The sequence below is a fragment of the Ranitomeya imitator genome, chromosome 3 (genome assembly GCF_032444005.1).
Source record: "Ranitomeya imitator isolate aRanImi1 chromosome 3, aRanImi1.pri, whole genome shotgun sequence".
Classification (NCBI taxonomy): domain Eukaryota; kingdom Metazoa; phylum Chordata; class Amphibia; order Anura; family Dendrobatidae; genus Ranitomeya; species Ranitomeya imitator.
In genome coordinates this window covers 51,236,975-51,253,242 of record NC_091284.1, presented here as the reverse complement: position 1 = coordinate 51,253,242, position 16,268 = coordinate 51,236,975, and the positions used below count along the sequence as shown (strand labels likewise).

At 44.5% G+C, this 16,268-nt stretch overlaps 1 protein-coding gene across 1 annotated transcript in view; it reads left to right on the top strand.

Moving 5' to 3' along the window:
• Nucleotides 1-9,507, top strand: part of GABPA (GA binding protein transcription factor subunit alpha) — a 47,763-nt gene extending 38,256 nt beyond the window's left edge. Inside the window, exons 7-10 of the mRNA XM_069760872.1 lie at nt 1,329-1,385; nt 2,838-2,981; nt 3,596-3,788; nt 6,428-9,507. Of these exons, the coding sequence (XP_069616973.1) occupies nt 1,329-1,385; nt 2,838-2,981; nt 3,596-3,788; nt 6,428-6,656 (623 nt within the window). The 3' untranslated portion in view covers nt 6,657-9,507. The remainder of the gene's footprint in view (nt 1-1,328; nt 1,386-2,837; nt 2,982-3,595; nt 3,789-6,427) is intronic.
• The last annotated feature ends 6,761 nt before the right edge of the window (nt 9,508-16,268 follow it).

Sequence of the window (16,268 nt, the reverse complement as noted above, 5' to 3'; positions counted from 1 at the left end):
GCCCTGTCTTGCCGTCCTCCGTTTTTGGTCATTCACCAGGACAAGGTGGTCTTCCGGCCCCCACCTTCTTTTCTTCCTAAGGTGGTTTCCACCTTCCACCTCAACGAGGACATCGTTCTACCTTCCTTTTGTCCAGCTCCGACTCATCCTCTGGAGCGATCATTGAACAAGCTGGACCTTGTCAGGGCTGTGAGGATCTATCTGGACAGAACGTCCACTTTCCGGAAGACTGATTCCTTTTTCGTCATTCCTGATGGCACGCGCAGAGGCCAGCCGGCTTCTAAAGCGACTATTGCTCGATGGATCAGAATGGCAATCTTGGAGGCTTACCGGGTCAAGAACAGAGTGCCCCCTCCTGGGATTAAGGCTCACTCTACCCGGGCAGTCGGCGCCTCCTGGGCGGTGCACCACAGGGCTTCCGCCCTACAGCTGTGCAAAGCGGCAACTTGGTCTTCCATCCACACGTTCGCCAAATTTTACAAGGTCCATACCTACGCATCGGCGGACGCCAGCCTAGGCAGAAGGATCCTGCAGGCGGCAGTGGTGAGTCCTCTGACCTGATGGAAGTCTGTTTTTCCCGCCCTTGGGACTGCTTTGGGACGTCCCATGGTTCCTGTGTCCCCCAATGAGAGGCGATAAAGAAAACAGGATTTTTGGTTGCTTACCGTAAAATCTGTTTCTTGAAGCCTCCATTGGGGGACACAGCTCCCTCCCAATGTTTTTGTTATATGTTCTGTGACTGTTCTCACGTTTACAGTTCTCAAGTTTGTGGTTTTGGTTTTTCAACCTTGTTCTTTCTCCTACTGCTTTCTCACTAACTGAAGAGTTTAATGCCAGTCGGTGGGGTGTACACTGCAGAGGAGGAGCTAACTTTTTTTATTTGCATAGTGTCAGCCTCCTAGTGGCAGCAGCATACACCCATGGTTCATGGTTCCTGTGTCCCCCAATGGAGGCTTCAAGAAACAGATTTTACGGTAAGCAACCAAAAATCCTGTTTTTGTTAATAAAATCAGTGTTTTATCAGCAGAACATTATCACTAGAAGACTAGGTGTCTCGTGCCTCCTGGTCCAACTCCGCTGGAGCAGCTTTCTGCCAATCAGTGCTGTGGGCGGGGTTATAAAGGGCTCAGCATTCAGAGCTCTGTTAGATCTGCAGCAGAGAGAACTGATTGTATCACCACTGCTGCACCCAGTAACCTAAGTGACACATTGCTGGAATCAGGGTCTCAGCTCTTACATCAGATTTCACAGCAAAAACCTGCTGACTGATTCCCTTTAAGACTGTTATTATGACATCACTTAATTTATCGTGTGGTTTTTCCCACCAGATGTACTGGCAAGCCAAGAACATGGAGGAGAGATTGCTACGGTCACCATCGATCAGCGTAAGTTCTACTGAAGTCCTGTGTAATAGAAATGCACCCACCTAAAGCTTAAAGTAGCTTTACATCAGTAAGCCTGAAGTTGGGATATTTACATTCTGATGGCAAAAGTTTATTCACATCTTTCTGAAAAACTAAATCGTGGGTGACAATCAGCGTGGCAGCACTTCTGTTGTCAGTTTTTCTATAACAGCCACCGTGAGAAAGATGTCAGATACAGACCCCGGCTCTGCTGGTGTGCAGCATCATACAGCGCAGGATGTGTGACATGCTATCCCAGACGTGTATGGCAGCTATGCCGACCATGCCATAAATGTCTGCATATGGGACCTTATGTGGAGAGCCAGTGTATCGGGGATGTGGTCACTTTCTCCATTCGCTTGCTGCTGTTTGCTTCCGCTGATTTCATGACAACAATAGAAATGAATGTAGAGAGCCCACATGCATGTGGTGCCGCGTCTGCGGTGCCGCCTGTGCCGTTCGCTGTCTGCGGTGCCGCCTGTGCCGTTCGCTGTCTGCGGTGCCGCCTGTGCCGTTCGCTGTCTGCGGTGCCGCCTGTGCCGTTCGCTGTCTGCGGTGCCGCCTGTGCCGTTCGCTGTCTGCGGTGCCGCCTGTGCCGTTCGCTGTCTGCGGTGCCGCCTGTGCCGTTCGCTGTCTGCGGTGCCGCCTGTGCCGTTCGCTGTCTGCGGTGCCGCCTGTGCCGTTCGCTGTCTGCGGTGCCGCCTGTGCCGTTCGCTGTCTGCGGTGCCGCCTGTGCCGTTCGCTGTCTGCGGTGCCGCCTGTGCCGTTCGCTGTCTGCGGTGCCGCCTGTGCCGTTCGCTGTCTGCGGTGCCGCCTGTGCCGTTCGCTGTCTGCGGTGCCGCCTGTGCCGTTCGCTGTCTGCGGTGCCGCCTGTGCCGTTCGCTGTCTGCGGTGCCGCCTGTGCCGTTCGCTGTCTGCGGTGCCGCCTGTGCCGTTCGCTGTCTGCGGTGCCGCCTGTGCCGTTCGCTGCCGTTCCTCTCTCTGCATTCATTCATTTTGTTGTGTTCTGTACTTGTTTAACACAGTAGACATAGTATATTGGATAATTAAACCCTGGTATATCCTATAGTTATATCATGAATTTCTAAGATGGTAATATCCGATTAATGATGGGTTGCTATTTTATTTTTTATTTTTTTGTATATTTTTTTTCTTTTGTAATTTTATGCACAAGCAGATCTAGGTCACATATTGTTGGTGTGTTAAGCCACATAGGCAGATTCTGCACCAGAATTGTTTCCAATATTTCGGTTATGCTTTATGTATTTTTTTTGATCTGCAGCCTGTACCAGATGTCACTGATGCCCGGCAGGGCAGACGTAAAGTCTTCAGGCTGATTTCTGACCTTGGCCTTACAGTCTTTATGCCTGGTCTTCAGGAAAAATCTCAGGAGAAATCTACAAACCTAAATAAAATGTTCTTGTTTCCTTGCAGCTGTTCAGATCATCCCCGGGACATTGGCAAATACGACTCCAACAACAACCATAAAGGTTATAAACACTCAAACCAAAGTAGCAAAAGTCCAGCGGGCGCCTCGTATATCTGGAGAAGACCGAAGTTCTCCTGGAAATAGAACGGGTAAATGTCGCCACTCCAGCGGCCTGGATCCTCTACATCCAGAGCTGTACTCACCATTCCACCGGTTACAACTAGAAATCGCCCAACACTTTGATAAGACACACATTTTAATTCTTATTAGTAAAATCCAAATTGGACTTCAGTATATGCTTGTATGTGGTGTGTAATCTCACCAGAGTCGTCTGGCCATACACGACATCTTCAGGCAATACTGTCGATATGGACAGGTTAGCTAACCTTTCTCTGTAGCGTATGGCCAGCCTTAAAGACAGGTGGCGGCCTTTATATCATTGGGAGTCCCGATAATGAGACAGTGCCTTGCATATCTATTTCTTCCCGTGCTGCCAGAACACATTGTGCATGTTCCTCTGCCATTGTGTCACTATCTGTAGTTATATGTGCATGTGCCAGGTCGCAGTAATAATTGGTATATCTGAATCTTTACATTAAAATTCCAATTGGTAATATAATGGTTTTTACATAAGGAATGGATGTACTTGTCTTGGCTCCATGGCACAACACCTGGGAATGATCTATAAATCCGTTCCCACCTGATGGATGAACATACGCGCACCCTTTATTAATATTACTAATTGTGCCTGTTTTTCCTGCAGGCAATAATGGACAGATTCAGCTCTGGCAGTTCCTCTTAGAGCTGCTCACAGACAAAGATGCCAGAGACTGTATATCCTGGGTGGGAGATGAAGGAGAATTTAAGTTAAACCAGCCGGAGCTCGTTGCTCAAAAATGGGGACAACGTAAAAATAAGCCCACCATGAACTACGAGAAGCTCAGTCGTGCACTTCGGTAAGAGGGGCGCACAGTCCGAGTCCTTAGATGTTCATCAGAATTCTGCTTTTGCAAAGGTGCAATGCGAGAGGCTGTAAATGTACGTTTTGCACCTTATTAAGCCGCATTCACGTCCTGTTGGTTCTGATTCATGACCAAAATGGATCTGTTAGCTGATAAAAACAGATGCCAGACGCGACCCTGCTATTAGGCGGATTATCTGCTTTACGTTGGGGGTCTGTTTTTAGAATAGATATACAGTAAAAGAAGGGACACAAAAAATACCATAGCTGAAAAAAAAACCATAGTAATACTCCTACTAATAAGGACAATCCCAATAATGGCAGGTAGGGACTACCTACAAAACAGATTGTACAAGCAATCCAGATAAATCGGGGATAGGGTAAAGAGACACATGGAAAACTATTAAATTATGACCTTTACTCACTCCTGACCTTTCCCAATCTTATACCTGCTTACCAGCAGAGGCATTTTTTTGTGTCCCTTCTTTTAATGTATATCTATTAAAAGTTGTCTTTAGGGTTCTATGTTAGTTATTGTTCCCTAAAATGTTTTGGTTTATAGACATTAACTGTTTTAAGAAAAGAAGAAAAAGCGCAACAAGTGGAACTTTTTTTTTTTATTCTAAAACAAAAAAAAATCCTGACATGAAGAAACTTAGACCCCATAATTATCAATGGGGTCCCTCTGCTTCTGTTTGTATGAGATGGCAAACAGATTTATTTTCAGAGTACTGTTCACACAAACTGAGCTCCCAAACGTGAACAGATCCTATATGGTCCTTGTCTTTACAACAAATGTTACAGCAATCAATAGTACAATCAAAAATGGGAAACTTTGTAACGAATCATATTAGCGAAATCTGCTTCTTTCTCCCCTTATGAGCCGTTTCTTTTCCGGTCTCCTGAACGTTTCATTCACTGTGGGGAAAAAACCTGATAAGATCCAATGTAGTCAAAACAAGTCAGCCAGCTCAGTGAGACATCAGCTGCCTATGGAAAGGGGAGTATGGTGGGATGGAGGCGAGGGAGAGGAGGAGACGCAGGCAGCGCTGCTTTCTTATAGTGCTCTATATCAGGGGTCCCCAACTCCAGTCCTCAAGGCCCACCAACAGGTCATGTTTTCAGGATTTCCTTTGCATTGCACAGGTGATGCAATTATTACCTGGGCAAGACTAAGGAAATCCTGAAAACATGACATGTTGGTGGGCCTTGAGGACTGGAGTTGGGGACCCCTGCTCTATATCACTTAACAAGATTCACAGCTACATATAGAGAGCAGAGCAGGAATCCCTCATGTCCGTGTATGGGGGATATCATAGCAGCTGGTCTCCACCCCACTAGCTGAGAGACAACTGAAAATTAGTCTGCAAAGGTGAAAAATGCGGGATACAGGTCATATAATTTCCAGAAACAGTGTTACCCTGCATGTACATATTGGACTGCTTAATCTGAAGTGTCCCTTAAACTGTCAGGTATTCTGTAAATGAGTTTTCTCATCTGATTTATTAAGTGAAATTCCCAAGTGCTTGTAAAAAGAGAAACTTCAGCATTTACCCCCTTTGTAAACAAAAAAAAAAAACCTCAGCAATAGAGGGATTTTTAGTTTTATATTTCACTGGCCATTGCTTAGGTTGTAAGCGCACGCTCTTGCGTAGGAAACCGGCCATTTCTGATATACTGCAGAGGTGGCTGGTTTCTTACGCAAGAGCGTGAGAAACAAGCAGTTTGATACACAGCTTGCACAGGCTGCTCTGAAGCTGCCAGGATCTGTCCAGCTTCAGCACCCCTGCTGAGGGCGCACTGTTTATACCAGGAGCTCAACCGTGCCGCTGGACTGAACTGTCCCATCCTCAGTAGCGCAGCCGTGCCGCTGGACTGAACTGTCCCATCTTCAGTAGTGCAACCGTGCCACTGGACTGAACTGTCCCATCTTCAGTAGTGCAACCGTGCCACTGGACTGAACTGTCCCATCTTCAGTTGTGCAACCGTGCCACTGGACTGAACTGTCCCATCTTCAGTAGTGCAACCGTGCCACTGGACTGAACTGTCCCATCTTCAGTAGTGCAACCGTGCCACTGGACTGAACTGTCCCATCTTCAGTAGTGCAACCGTGCCACTGGACTGAACTGTCCCATCTTCAGTTGTGCAACCGTGCCACTGGACTGAACTGTCCCATCTTCAGTAGTGCAACCGTGCCGCTGGACTGAACTGTCCATCCTCAGTAGCGCCAGTGGTGGCGCTGGACTGAACTGTCCATCCTCAGTGGCGGCGGTGGACTGAACTGTCCATCCTCAGTAGCGCCAGTGGTGGCGCTGGACTGAACTGTCCATCCTCAGTAGCGCCGGTGGCGGCGGTGGACTGAACTGTCCCATCTTCAGTAGTGCAACCGTGCCGCTGGACTGAACTGTCCATCCTCAGTAGCGCCGGTGGCGGCGGTGGACTGAACTGTCCATCCTCAGTAGCGCCGGTGGCGGCGGTGGACTGAACTGTCCATCCTCAGTAGCGCCGGTGGTGGCGCGCTCTTGTGAAGAGTTTATTTTAATCACTTTTTCTTGCTTTGTGATCTTTTCTGTACATTTTAACCATAAAGCCTCATGCTGTATATTGACAAGTTTTTTTTCTCTGGTCCTCTAGATATTACTATGATGGGGACATGATCTGTAAAGTTCAAGGCAAAAGGTTTGTCTACAAGTTTGTTTGTGACCTGAAGACTTTAATCGGGTACAGTGCAGCCGAGCTGAGCCGCCTGGTGTCCGAGTGCGAGCAGAAGAAGATGGCCAAGCTGCAGTTACATGGTTTAGGACAGCCGGTCACAGCCGTGGCACTGGCCACGGCATCATTGCATTCGGACAAAGACCACTAAGCACTTGAGAAACCCGGCTGCATCCACGGCCGCCTTCTACCACCGTACAAGGTTCTCATCTCGGAGCCCAAGGCGCTTGTATTTTCAGACTGTACAGTGTTCGGCATGATTTTCTACAGAGGACTTTAATGAATCTGGAACTTGTTATCTTTTTCATATTACAAGTTTCTTTGCCAGAGCCCTTTACACAAAGGGAGCATGAAATATTTTATATATTTTGAATATGAAGCGATAATTTACAATTTTTAGTAAGGTTTCCTCATGGAGGATATATTATTCATCCATCATTTCAGTTAGAAATGCCCTAAACTTTTCCAAATCTTTATTATTTTTATTCTTTTGTTTCTATTTTTTTTATATAAATTAATCTGTTGATCTTCTTTATGTCGAGGATCCCAAGATGCATTTTGTTTTCTGCTTTAATAACACTATACAGTATAGATTTCTCAATGTGTTCAAAGCTTTTATGCTCAAAATATATGAATTCACTGATATTCTGGGGGGAAATCAGAATGTTTTCTAGAGGAGGCAACACACAGAATCTAAAATGTATATGTCAGAGTACAGCTAAAAAGGTGCGCAGCGCCCCATGCCAATGGCCATGTATCTGGCTGCTGGACCAGAACCCTGAGAACCTCCTCCTACCTGCTGCTATCCCTGGGGGGCATCATTATATGGCAGCACAATGCCCACATGACATTGCAGGGGGGCTGCAACTCCGAAGAGGCCAAGGATCCATCATTGCAATAAAGCAATCACCTTCTGGCTCATCCCATGCCAGTCTCTGTATTTGGGCCCCTAGCGATGTCTTGTCACATGTGACCACTACAATCTGTGATTGACTGCAACGGTCACTTGTGACCGGAAGTCATCGCAGCAGTAGACCGGATGTAAAAAGATCACTATGGGAGTAGGAAACTGGCTAAAAGGAGACAAGTGTGGTGCTTTTTTTATTTATTTTTTTATAAGAATTGCCTTTTGAGATTTGCAGCTTTTTCCCCTTGGATCCACTGCTAAAATAATGCAAAATTAGTGCAGATTGACTACAAGGAAAACCCTGCACCACCTGGGAGAGGCTTTGACGCACAGCTTGACTTCTATGAGGATTTAGTTTGTTCAGATCTTTGCTTCTCCTGTAGACAATGTCTGGATTTTCAATCGGCAGTTTCACCATTTGTGAAGAAACCCATAAGATTGGTGAAATATTAGAGAGGTTGTCCACCACTTTCTCATTGACAGCTGGGAGTCTTCATTTGCGGAGCTGCTCGGTCTTCTGATAAAGGCCATGGCTGGGCACTTTCAGAAGACGGAGAAGATCTGCAATTGACCAGTTCTGGCCGCCCAAGGGCAACTGATCCCTGGGACATACACCAGGGAGATGGGTAGGACACACTTTTGCAGACATGGTGACACCAAATATGTTCATCTCATTCTTTTTTTTTAATGTCTTTATTTTTGTATTAGTAAAGGGGTGATGTAAAAATGCAAAACACAAATATTTAGAAGCTTTATTACTTTTTACTGTGGGTGATCCCCCTAGTGATTGACAACTATCTCTGCATGCAGGGGAAACTGGTACTTGCTGAGTGGGACCACCCACTGGCCTCGTATACATACAAACACCAGGGAGATTTCAATCGGTAAAGCTTTGAGGGCTGTCTGACCTGTCCATGCAGTTCGCTCTGATGTCAGACCGCTATGCACGGACTGGCCGCGGCTCTCCAGATTGGAGCATGACGGCTGCATAGATTTCTATGAAGCTGTTACGCTCAGGTTAGGAGACCGGCAGCCAGTCCGTGCATTGCGGTCCAACAGCAGACTGAATTGCACAGACAGGTGAAACGACCCTTACTGAAATTTTCCCCCAAAAAATGTCTGAAATCCACCTGACTAGCTCATGCTGTATACCATAACATCTTACCTGCAGATCAGATACAATTTGCAACCTGACAGGTTCCCTTTTAGGGCTTTTGGAATATGACGGGGATAGCGCAGTGGTTTTCTTCTCGGATCACGATCTAAAAAAAAAAATTAGTAATGTTGCAGTTTTCACATTGGCCAATGGAGCTTTTTTTGGACTCCAAATTCATGTCCTTTATGGAAGAGATTTCAGCAGGCTCCATATTATCAGAGGCAGGATTGCAATGACATGTAACGCCTCTATAAACGGCTGATGACACAGGATTCGCTATAGGCAAAGACCCAGTTCACCGCCTCCTTTTACAATGACCTCTGTATCTTACTGCTATGTACATATGTTGTTTCCTGATACAGGGAGTTGATCTAAAAAATAAATCTCCAGTAGCCAGTTTGAAAACTGCAAGATTTTTTTTTTTTTTTTTTAACTTTTAATAAAGATTGTGATATGGGATAACAAACAATGATTTCATACAAAAACTTGCTTTAAACAGTTTAGATTATTTTCTAGTAGGATCCAATTAAAGTGTTATCTGTTTTATTAGAGTTGGGTGTCCTGTACTAGACCCCCCCACGTTTAGTCAGAGGAGAGCAGCTCTACTGCCCATTCCTCACCGTGCAGGACATGGCTGTACACTACACAGAGGGCCTGTTAATTTTAATGAAAACTGTGTAATACTTTATCTCACCTGCGGAGGTGCTGCAGAGAACATTGGAACAGTCGCTGTCAACTTCCCCCAGTATACAGCCTGTGCCACATAGGTGCGAAGACCAAATAATGTGAAGTGAAAACCAGCGTGTAATGGAGCTGTCCTTGTCGGATATGTCTGAAATGTAAATGTATAGAACTCAATAGATACGGACAGCTTGTGGGAAAATGAGTATATATTTATTTTTTTTACTGTATTTTGGGCTAAAAAAATAGTTAATGCAATTGAGTTTCATTGAATATTTCTGAACTGTTTGTTTTCTATGGGCCGTGTTACTTTATAGTGCTGGCTCCGAAATGAGTTAACGGAGGATCCATCAGTGAGTTTGTTCTGAGCGGGAGTTATGCCATGTTCAGAGCTCGTCTTAGCGGATTTATGAGCACATCAAAGTTGAGCTGATCTCTGATACGAGTCGGCTGCAGACAACATAAATCAGAGCTCGGTCCGCTCCACAGTTTGGGGCTCATGCCCAGGGATTAGGCTAGCTCCAGTGCTGCTGTAGATGATTGACAGGTCTCTCCCGCAGCGACTCGCCTGTCAGTATCCTGCAACGGTGCTGGGAAGAACCAGCCGGGAGCCACACTGTCAAAGGTCATGACCCTGATTTTGATGTGGGTTCACAGGTGGACTTTGCAGTTTTTCTGGCAGGTGACAGCTGATTTAATCAGTCGTCATTTGCCTTTAACAGCTGCAGGTGGAACTGAATCATCAATTTTATGCCCAATAAAAAAAATGCACATTTGGTATCGTGGCATTCAGCAATGTTCGATCTATCAAAATATATTAATCCAATCATGAAACCGTGTAACGTGGAAACAGAATCGAAGTGCCAGAACTACTTTTTTTTTTGCCGTTGCAACATTGCAATAAGAGGCGATAAACGCATCCTACTTACCCCCAATATGGTATCAGTAAAAACGATGGCTCAGGGCGCAAAAAATAAGCCCTCAACCAGCCCCAGATCCCGAAAAATGGAAACGCTACAGGGCTCTGAAACTGGTGGCCTAAGCGGAAAAATTTTTCCACACAAATTTCTGAATTTTTTTTTTTTCACAAACATAATTTAAAAAAATCCCTATATCCGTTTTCTATCCGTGCACTGCTACGGCCTTGGAAAATCATGTTACCAGGTCAGTTTTACCATCAAGTGAACATGGTAAATAAAAAAAAAAACAATTGTGGAATTGCACTTTTTTTTGTTGTTGTTGCAATTTCACCATACTTGGAATTTTTCCCACTTTCCAATACACTATGTGGTAAAATCAATGATGACAGTCAAAAGTACGACTCGTCCCGCAAACAACAAGCCCCGTATGGCTATGTGGTTGGAAAAATTGAAAAATAATGACTCTGGGAAGAAGGGGTTCCATTTCGTGCTGCCTGATTCATGTTGCCTGTGGTTTGTGCAGCATTGATCAGGTGACACAGAGAAAGTTGGCTCTGATCTTCAGGGAACGGCTTCTTCTGTTCCTGTATGTTTCTTCTTGCTTATGATTGGCCAACGTTGTACAGGAGACAAAGTAAACACCAACAGAGACTCATTTCTGCTATCGCCCCATTGGCTATAGTTGAAATTAGTATATTAGATTCCATAAACTTTACCAGCTAATATCTCCAAAATGGAAGTGAGAAGTTTAATAATATTTTCATTTTTTTTGTTTGTTTTTCCAGCTCTGCAGCTGCCATTCCATGATGTGGCCAGTTTAACATGTTAAAGTCTCTCTTGGCGATTTTCCTTCTTTTCCCCACTATGCTCTATTAAGGATGCGTCACTGCCAGTGTTATGTTGATTGACCGCCACTCTCCGCTACCTAACTGCTGGGAATTTGCGTTTTTAGCACGTAACAGCTTAGCTCCATAGCAAAAAAAAAAGTTTATCCATCCAATTAAGAGACCACTGCACAGTTTTATAAAACTCAGCTTCTCTACATGACTGACAGCCATTCCATTCCAGTGTCAGCTGAATTCCAACCAGAGTACACCTCATTCTACTTAGTGTGCTTCTGATTAGGTTATCACCTGAACCAAATCTTATTTAACAAAGGAAAGTATAAAAAAACACTGCTGTGGTGTTCACAATCCTCCTGCAATAGGACAAGCTGGATGGAAAAACAAGTGCTAGTAATATCTCAAAAGTATAAACCTATAAATTCAAAAGAGCATCATGCCCCAAAACAAATACATATAATGCACGAGATCACCATAAAAAGTCAATAAATTTTATTAAACACAAATCAATAGAACATACATACAAAATATGAGGATAAGGTGTACGATAAAAAAACAGAACACATACAAAGGGATATGCACATACTGTTTTGGAAGGCACTTTACCTTGTGCCTCTATGTATGTGCATATCCCTTTGTATGTGTTCTGTTTTTTTATCGTACACCTTATCATATTTTGTATGTATGTTCTATTGATTTGTGTTTAATAAAATTTATTGACTTTTTATGGTGATCTCGTGCATTATATGTATTTGTTTTGGGGCATGATGCTCTTTTGAATTTATAGGTTTATATTATTGGGGAGTCTTTGCCCCTTTGTATCCCCGGTGGAATGCAATGGGCATGTCCTGTAGAAGGGATTTATTTACTATTCACCACGTCCTTAGTGTTGGTTTTTGTTTTAATATCTCAAAAGTAATAGGAATGGAAAAATAACTTAACCATGCCAAAGGAGTTGAAAAGAAAAGTCTTGAGTGAGGAAAAGAAAGGCTCAATTCTGGCTTTACTAGCAGAGGGACACAGTGAGCGTCATGTTGCCTCATCCTTAAAATTTCTCAGATGGCAATCCATTACAACAAAGTCAATCAGCAGACATTGGGGACAACAAAGCTACAGACCGGCAGAGGGCGAAAACGACTCTCCACTGACCAGTATGACTGTCATCCAAATGTCACTCAGCAAGCGCAGGATGACATCAAGTGACCTACAAAAGGAATGGCAAATGGCAGCTGGGGTGAAGTGCACGGCAAGAACAGTTTGTAACCGGCTCCTAGAGGCAGAACTCAAGTCGTGTAAAGCTAGAAAAAAAAGCCTTTCATCAATGAGAAGCAAAGCAGAGCCAGGCTGAAGTTTGCCAAAGACCATAAGGATTGGACCATAGAGGACTGGAGTAATGTAATCTTCTCTGATGAGACTAATTTTCAGCTTTGCCCAATACCTGGTCGTCTGATGGTTAGACAGAGACTTGGAGAGGCATACAAGCCACAGTGTCTTGCATCCACTGTGAAAGTTGGTGGAGGATCGGTGATGATCTGGGGATGCTTCAGCAAAGGCTGCAATTGGGCAGGTTGTTCTTTGCGAAGGACATATGAATCAAGCCGCATATAAGGTTATTCTGGAAAAACAGTTGATTCCTTCTGCTCAGGCAATGTTCCCCAACTCCGAGGACTGGTTTTTCCAACAGGACAATGCATCATGCCACACAGCTAGGTCAATCAAGATGTGGATCAAGGACCACCATATCAAATCCCTGTCATGGCCAGCTCAATCTCCAGACCAGAACCCCATTGAAAACCTCTGGAATGTAATCAAGAGGATGGTGGATAGTCACAAGCCATCAAAGAAGAACTGCTTACATTTTTGTACCAGGAGTGGCATAAGGTCACCCAAAATCAGTGTGAAAGCATGGCAAGACGCATGAAAGCTGGGGTTAAAAATGGTTATTCCACAAAATATTGATTTCTGAACTCTCCCTGAGTTAAAACATTAGTATTGCTGTTTCTAAATGATTTTGAACTTTTTTTTTTTGCATTATTTTAGGATATACAGTTGTGGCCAAAAGTATTGACACCCTTGCAATTCTGTCAGATAATACTCAGCTTCTTCCTGAAAATGATTGCTAACACAAATTATTTGGTATTATCTTCATTTAATTTGTCTTAAATGAAAAAATACAAAAGAGAATGAAGCAAAAAGCAAAACATTGATCATTTCACACAAAACTCCAAAAATGGGCGAGACAAAAGTATTGGCACCCTCAGCCTAATACTTGGTTGCACAACCTGTAGCCAAAATAACTGCGACCAACCGCTTCCGGTAACCATCAATGAGTTTCTTCCAATGCTCTGCTGGAATTTTAGACCATTCTTCTTTGGTAAACTGCTCCAGGTCCCTGATATTTGAAGGGTGCCTTCTCCACACTGCCATTTTTAGATCTCTCCACAGGTGTTCTATGGGATTCAGGTCTGGACTCATTGCTGGCCACCTTAGAAGTCTCCAGTGCTTTCTCTCAAACCATTTTCTAGTGATTTTTGAAGTGTGTTTTGGGTCATTGTCCTGCTGGAAGACCCATGACCTCTGAGGGAGACCCAGCTTTCTCACACTGGGCCCTACATTATGCTGCAAAATTTGTTGGTAGTCTTCAGACTTCATAATGCCATGCACACGGTCAAGCAGTTCAGTGCCAGAGGCAGCAAAGCAACCCCAAAACATCAGGGAACCTCCGCCATGTTTGACTGTAGGGACTGTGTTCTTTTCTTTGAATGCCTCTTTTTCTCCTGTAAACTCTATGTTGATGCCTTTGCCTAAAAAGCTCTACTTTTGTCTCATGTGACGAGAGAACATTCTTCCAAAACGGTCTAGGCTTTTTCAGGTAAGTTTTGGCAAACTCCAGCCTGGCTTTTTTATGTCTCGGGGTAAGAAGTGGGGTCTTCCTGTGTCTCCTACCATACAGTCCCTTTTCATTCAGATGCCGGCGGATAGTACGGGTTGACACTGTTGTACCCTCGGACTGCAGGGCAGCTTGAACTTGTTTGGATGTTAGTCGAGGTTCTTTATCCAACATCCGCACAATCTTGCATTGAAATCTCTTGTCAATTTTTCTTTTCACATTTAGGGAGGTTAGCCACAGTGCCAAGGGCTTTAAACTTCTTGAGGACACTGCGCACGGTAGACACAGGAACATTCAGGTCTTTGGAGATGGACTTGTAGCCTTGAGATTGCTCATGCTTCCTCACAATTTGGTTTCTCAAGTCCTCAGACAGTTCTTTGGTCTTCTTTCTTTTCTCCATGCTCAATGTGGTACACACAAGGACACAGGACAGAGGTTGAGTCAACTTTAATCCATGTCAACTGGCTGCAAGTGGGATTTAGTTATTGCCAACACCTGTTAGGTGCCACAGGTAAAGGCCCCGTCACACATAGCGATGCTAAAGCGATCCCGACAATGATACGACCTGTCAGGGATCGTTGCTGCGTCGCTATGTGGTCGCTGGTGAGATGTCAAACAGTGAGATCTCCCCAACGACGCAGCAGCGATGCGGCGACCTGTAGCGACCTGTACAACGATGTCACATGGCAGCTATTTCATGACAATTAACAGACCTCAATGAGGGACGTCTTGTCAAGAGGTCGTTGGTAAGGTGTCAAACACAGCGATGTATGCTACCCAGCGGGATCTCAACGATCAAAAAAAGGTCCAGGCCATTCCGACACGACCAGCGATCTCACAGCAGGGGCCTGATCGCTGCTACGTGTCACACATAGCGAGATCGCTACTGAGATCGCTGTTGCGTCACAAAACTTGTGACTCAGCAGCGATCTCGCTTTGTGAGGCGGGGGCTTAAGTTACAGGTGCTGTTAATTACACAAATTAGAGAAGCATCACATGATTTTCGAACATGATTTTGTCCACCCGCTTTTTTGTGTTTGGTGTGGAATTATATCCAATTTGGCTTTAGGACAATTCTTTTTGTGTTTTTTCATTTAAGACAAATTAAATGAAGATAATAACAAAGAGTTTGTGTTTGCAATCATTTTCAGGAAGAAAATGAGTATTATCTGACAGAATTGCAGGGGTGTCAATACTTTTGGCCACGACTGTGTGTGTGTATGTGTATATATATATATATATATATATATATATATATATATATATATATATACACACATATAATTTTTATTTATTTTTTTCAATATGTCTAACTTTTAGTTCAGAAGGGGACTTGAACCGGTCACCTGATCACTTGTGTCATACACAGCCATGCTATAGTATAGTATTGCAGTATGTGCTATAAATCACGGTCTCCTTCGGAATTCAGATTATGGCCGGTGTCACACTTGCGAGTGTGATGCGAGGAAACTCGCACAAGTCCCTTGCATCAATACCCGGCACTCCAGAGCGTTCAGCTGCATAGAAATACATGGAGCCGCACGCTCAGGTCCCGAGTGCCGGGTATGGATGGGATAGACTCGCGCATCACACTTGCAAGTCTGACCCCGGCCTATAGCTGAGGTTCAGAGGAGTAATAAGATTGCAGAGACCAAGGTGGCCCATCAGCGCCTCATATAGGGGGCTAATGGAAGTCCATGCACGCTTTATTTACAAACATTTTTATGTTTTTTACAAGGTAGTAAAACAGAGGAGCCTAAAGACACGCCCCAGAGGATCCTCTGAGCAACAGCATTCAGGAGAAGAGAAGTACGGGTAACAGATCCTGCCGTCCGCACTAGCCGGCTGATGGATTCATTGTTCTCTCATTCTGCAGTCTATGTACGCTGATACAGGAATGAGTAGCCCCAAAGTACACACGGAGGACCGCATGTAGATCAGTGGAACGAAAGAATCAAAGTCCTACAACACCAATAAACTTAAGTATAAAGAAAATTTATTCAAATACAAAAATGTTTTAAAAACAATAAAAGTAGGAAATGCCAGTAACCCAATACATGTGATGGTGAAAACGCAAACGCTGGACATTAAAGGGACTCTGTCACCTGAATTTGGAGGGAACAATTTTCAGCCATGGAGGTGGGGTTTTGGGGTGTTTGATTCACCCTTTCCTTACCCGCTGGCTGCATGCTGGCTGCAATATTGGATTGAAGTTCATTCTCTGTCCTCCATAGTACACGCCTGCGCAAGGCAAGATTGCACCTTGTGCAGGCATATACTACGGAGGACAGAGAATGAACTTCAATCCAATATTGCAGCCAGCGGGTAAGGAAAGGGTGAATCAAACACCCAAAAACCCCGCCTCCA